This window comes from Pristiophorus japonicus, unplaced genomic scaffold (genome assembly GCF_044704955.1).
Source record: "Pristiophorus japonicus isolate sPriJap1 unplaced genomic scaffold, sPriJap1.hap1 HAP1_SCAFFOLD_30, whole genome shotgun sequence".
NCBI lineage: Eukaryota > Metazoa > Chordata > Chondrichthyes > Pristiophoridae > Pristiophorus > Pristiophorus japonicus.
In genome coordinates this window covers 3,716,843-3,719,070 of record NW_027252779.1, presented here as the reverse complement: position 1 = coordinate 3,719,070, position 2,228 = coordinate 3,716,843, and the positions used below count along the sequence as shown (strand labels likewise).

The following is a 2,228-nucleotide window of genomic DNA, read 5'->3' as shown; positions in this document are numbered from 1 at the left end:
ACAAACATAACTGTAGGAATAGGGTCGCACAAGTAGTGAGCGATTTAATATTCTACTTGTGTACAATAAATTAATTACCTAATTTTTAAACTGTCCAATAACAATTTGACACATTCTCTTAATTTGATATTTCAGCCAAAAAAAACAATCTAATTAAGTCTGTTTGTTAACTGCCTGGAAATAATGCAAATTATGATTTAACATAATTGAACCCCTGGCGGATTGATGTGAGAATAAATATAGAATCCCTAACACAGCATCCGCCCAGCACTATACAGAGTATTTCAGCCCCGAAAGGATTCTCTCAGAAAATGGGGCGACCAGCTATTCTACTTTTAAAAGAGATTTATTTCCCGATTCTCGCTGCCGTTGGTGTCCCTGGTGAGCTATTGTAATGTGTTTTTTTTTTGTTAATCGGTGTTAACTGTCTCACTGTTCAGATTGCACGATTGGACAAAGTAACGTGTAACCCTGATGTCAGTACATTCAGCATTGACTGGACCAACACATGAACCATGTGTTCACAGTTCCCGTGTTACCCTTAACATGATAACCTTAATGAAGTTAAATTGTTATTTGAAGCTCCAGCACAATGATCGTAGCAGATTGTTTGCTGCTCTTGTCACCCCGTGCAGAGTGATCGGTGCAGCGCCTCATTAAATTGTGTCAATGGGTTTCACAGGTAATGGCTCTAATAGTGATGCAGTTCTCACCTTCCTCCTTGGTGATAATCGTACTGAAAGGAATAAAATGCTGTCAACTTGTATCTCCAAGTATATTTCAATCAGATACTGGAATATTATGTCTCTCTTCTCTCTCACAGCGAACTTGGTGACAATTGTGATTCTCTCCCGAGGAAACTGTGGCCTTTCCAAATGTATCTCTGTCTACATGGTGGCCATGGCTACAGCTGATCTACTGGTCATGATATTTAACGTAATATTGTATTATATTTTAAGTTATCACTTTCCACTTTCCTTCCTGTCCCATACTCGCGTGTGTAAACTCATTTTATTCATGAATGTTGTCACTTTCGATTGGTCTGTTTGGTTCACTGTCTCCTTCACATTTGACCGATTTATAGTTATCTGCTGCCAGAAGTTTAAAGCAAAATATTGCACCGACATAACTGCAATTGCGGTTATAACAATGTTCTCTGTTCTGGTCTTATTAAAGGATATCCCCGTATTCTTTGCATATGAAACAGAGAAAATAATTAACAATGTAGAGTGGGGCTGCCGATCAAATGTACATTTTTTTTCTGCACCTCTAGGTGTAGCGTACCTCTGGTTTCACAGCACATGGCGAGTTTGGCTTCCTTTTACTTTAGTGGCCTTATTTAATTATTTCACCGTCAGACGTATTTTACTGGCCAGCAGAGCCCGAAAGCGACTCAAGAGTTTGAGTAGTGAGAACCATAGCGACCCGGAGATGGAGAACCGAAGGAAATCCATCATTTTGCTATTTGCTATATCGGGCAGTTTTATACTGCTGTGGCTGACAACTGCTGTGAGTTTTCTAACCACCGGACTCTCAAACACCACTTATTACCGAGGCGACCGCACAAACCAAGCCTATATCGCGACGGAAACCGGAGATATGTTGAAGCTTTTGAGTTCCTGTCTGAACACGTTTATTTATGCAGCAAGCCAGAGGATGTTCAGAGAAGAGCTGAAAACGGTGCTGAAATCTCCATGGACACTGATTCTAGGATTGTTGAAACATGAAAGAAAGCCGAAGTGGAGTGTCGATTGTGATATATCGTCTTCCAGCTTAGACTGATAACATATATATAAGGATGGTTGTTGTAAAAACTCACAAACACGACTATGTTTGCTGCGCTTTGTAGCATTTAACGCCAACGTAGACCGTGGGTTTCCACAGTTCTTTGATGGAGTTACCCATCTCAAGTAAGGACATTCCCTTTTAAGTGGAACACGTGTCAGCGCTGATGTGAACTTTAATACTGGAATATAATTGTTGGTCAATGGCTTTGCTATCTGATCCTGCGAGGACTGTAATCAATTCTGCCCTATATTCACCAATTTTAGCGATTCTTTTGTGCTTTGCAAATCCTGCTCCCCTTACATTTCTGTCAGGTTTGATGAAAATGTTGCTCTGTGTGATTGCAGCTGGACCGACCGCTTCATCCCGTCTCTTGACATTAAGCAGCAGTGCCGCTGTCTCCTTCACAATGTTGGGATGCTGCACCATTTTTAGAATTTTAT

General features: G+C 40.6%; 1 protein-coding gene across 1 annotated transcript; it reads left to right on the top strand.

Annotated features, from left to right (window-relative positions):
* The first annotated feature begins 311 nt into the window (after positions 1-311).
* Positions 312-1,782, top strand: LOC139248896 (probable G-protein coupled receptor 139). Its single transcript, XM_070872244.1, has 2 exons — positions 312-381; positions 824-1,782. Exons 1-2 carry the CDS (start codon positions 312-314, stop codon positions 1,780-1,782), a joined length of 1,029 nt encoding a protein of 342 aa, XP_070728345.1.
* Positions 1,783-2,228: the final 446 nt, after the last annotated feature.

Coding starts and splice junctions, on each gene's coding strand:
- LOC139248896 (XM_070872244.1), top strand. CDS start 312: ATGGGGCGACCAGCTATTCTACTTTTAAAAGAGATTTATTTCCCGATT. Junction 382..823: donor CGCTGCCGTTGGTGTCCCTG/GTGAGCTATTGT, acceptor TCTCTCTCACAG/CGAACTTGGTGACAATTGTG.